The following is a 2,692-nucleotide window of genomic DNA, read 5'->3' as shown; positions in this document are numbered from 1 at the left end:
AGTCAATTGGTTAATGAGGAGTCAAACCAGTCCATATCTTCCTCCACCAAATACAATGGAATTTCCTGCGTGTACACCTACACCATGACTGGTAAGAAATGTCATTATTATTATCTTTTGAGCATCTTTGTGCATGTAGCAGTGAAATTCCATAGAAACATAACAGCCATACTGGGTCAGACTAAAGGTCCATCTAGCCCAGTATCCTGCTTCCGACAGTGGCCAATGCCAGGTGCCCCAGGGGGAATGAACAGAACAGGTAATCATCAAGTGATCCATCCCCTGTTGCCCATTCCCAGCTTCTGGCAAACAGAGGCTAGGGACACCATCCCTGCCCATCCTGGCTAATAGCTGTTGATGGACCTATCCTTCATGAATTTATCTAGTTCTTTTTAAAACCCCACTATAGTCTTGGCCTTCACACCATCCTCTGGCAAGGAGTTCCACAGGTTAACTTAGTATTTATCCCTAGGAGATGCATTTTCTCATTTCTAGGCTCTGTGAATCTGAGTCAAAAGTAATCATAGAATCAGTTACAGTCCACACCACCTACAAGTGTTATTACCTCTAGGAGGATTTGTAACAGGGAGGAAAAATAATGCATGTAGTTACAAAGAATGTCTGTAAAACATACACTGACTCCAATAGGACAGTGACACTTTAGTGATACCAAACTTTTTCACTGGGGCTGCCTCATATTAGGTCCTAAACCTATATTTAGGCACCTATATAAAAGGGGCACTGAGCATCACTTGTGCCCTTTGAGGTCATTTTGATTAGGAAGAGAAAATCAAACACCATGAATAAACTCTATAGCATTGATTACTTGCATACATTGATAGATTATTTGCCTCCCTTCTAAACTAAACACTCCCAATCTATGTATCTCTTATTTTATAGAAGATTTGACCCACTGGATGGTTTCATGCATATTAAAACAGAGTAGGGTGACCAGAGGGGAAGTGTGAAAAATTGGGATGGGGGTGGGGGGTAATAAGTGCCTATATAAGAAAAAGCCCCCAAAATTGGGACTGTCCCTATAAAATCAGGACATCTGGTCACCCTAACACAGAGTCCACAATATTTCTGTAGCTGGAACATGTCCTATCTCTAATGGAAAGCATATGGGGAATACAAAGAGAACATTCCCTAGGAGTGTCCTTAGTGTATAAACATAGGAAAGCTGAAATACATCGGTTTCCCAGGAACAATCACAGGGATTATGAGGGATCTGTACTCAGTACTTTATTGGCCAGTGATTAATTTTAATCTTTATTTATTTTTCACCAGCAGAGGAGAGCGTTTCTGGAATAAATGGCAGAGAGAAACCACACTATGGTGACCAAGTTCATTTTCGTAGGATTCACAGATCATCCAGATCTACAGATCCCCCTCTTTATGTTGTTCCTAGTGATGTATGTGGTCAGCCTGATGGGGAATCTTGGGATGATAGCGTTAATCATGGTTGAAACCCGACTTCATACCCCCATGTACTTTTTCCTAAGCCAGATGTCCATTGTAGATATTGGATATTCCACTGCCATAGCTCCCAGGATGCTAATGACCTTTGTAGCAGAGACTAGAACCATTCCTTTGACTGAGTGTGCGGCACAACTATTCTTCGTCTGTTTCTTTGTGACCAATGAATGTTGCCTCCTGGCTGTGATTGCGTATGACCGCTTCAAAGCTATCTGTAATCCACTGCTATACAGAGCCATTATGTCCAAGAGACACTGTGTCCTGTTAGTGGCTGGTACATATGTATGTGGCTCTGTGAATTCAGTTGTGCAAACTCTATTTATATTCAGTCTGTCCTTCTGCAGCTCCAATGTTGTCAACCATTTCTTCTGTGATGTGCCCCCTATGCTGAAGCTGTCCTGTTCTGACACCCATGTCACTGACCTTGTACTTTTCACTTTCTCTACTGTAATTGTCACGACTACTTTCCTGGGTGTCCTAATCTCCTACATGTGCATCCTTCTGGCCATTCTCGGGATCCGTTCTGCCAAGGGGAGACGCAAAACCTTTTCCACCTGCGCCTCCCACCTGACAGTCGTCATTATGTTTTATGGGACGCTGATATGTATATATTTAAGACCCAGTTCTAGCTACGTGATGGACCAAGACAAGGTTACCTCTGTGTTTTATGCCCTCGTGATCCCCATGTTGAACCCCCTGATCTACAGCCTGCGAAACAAGGAGGTAAATGATGCCTTTAAAAGGGTGATATACAAGAAGATTTTTTCTTGGTCATTATAATCATTATATTTTAACCAATAAACAGTAGATGGAATAAGAGTGAGTTCTCTGTCATTATCCTTATTTCTATGACTCAGCCACTCCATGTGATGTACAGAAAATCATATAATGGAACCCAGTCAAATACAATATTAGAAATTGCTGTTTTTAAGATCCATGAATGAGGGTCTGTGACACTATGCAGAATCAGCAAGATGCTCTGATATTTGGCTTAAAGGACAATTGCCGTTGCCTGTTATGTTTTAGGCCAGGTTGGAGTTCAGGTGAGAAGATTGTATGTATCCTTCCTCGGTTCTGAGATTTCATCCAGTGGAGGGCACTGTTAAACATACTGAATCAAAGCAACCAGAACTGAGGTAACGATTATCAAAGCTCAGCTTAGGTCGATCGGCCATGTTCTCGGAATGTGTAGTGATAAATTCCCCAGAAAAGT

At 41.9% G+C, this 2,692-nt stretch overlaps 1 protein-coding gene across 1 annotated transcript; it reads left to right on the top strand.

Moving 5' to 3' along the window:
* The first annotated feature begins 1,314 nt into the window (after window positions 1-1,314).
* LOC135980437 (olfactory receptor 5AR1-like) lies at window positions 1,315-2,284 on the top strand. The gene has a single exon (XM_065580424.1). The coding sequence runs from the start codon at window positions 1,315-1,317 to the stop codon at window positions 2,257-2,259; it is 945 nt and encodes a 314-aa protein (XP_065436496.1). The 3' UTR covers window positions 2,260-2,284.
* The last annotated feature ends 408 nt before the right edge of the window (window positions 2,285-2,692 follow it).

Source organism: Chrysemys picta, unplaced genomic scaffold (genome assembly GCF_011386835.1).
Source record: "Chrysemys picta bellii isolate R12L10 unplaced genomic scaffold, ASM1138683v2 scaf3313, whole genome shotgun sequence".
In the NCBI taxonomy this organism is placed as follows: domain Eukaryota; kingdom Metazoa; phylum Chordata; order Testudines; family Emydidae; genus Chrysemys; species Chrysemys picta.
This window is presented reverse-complemented; position numbering and strand designations above follow the sequence as displayed.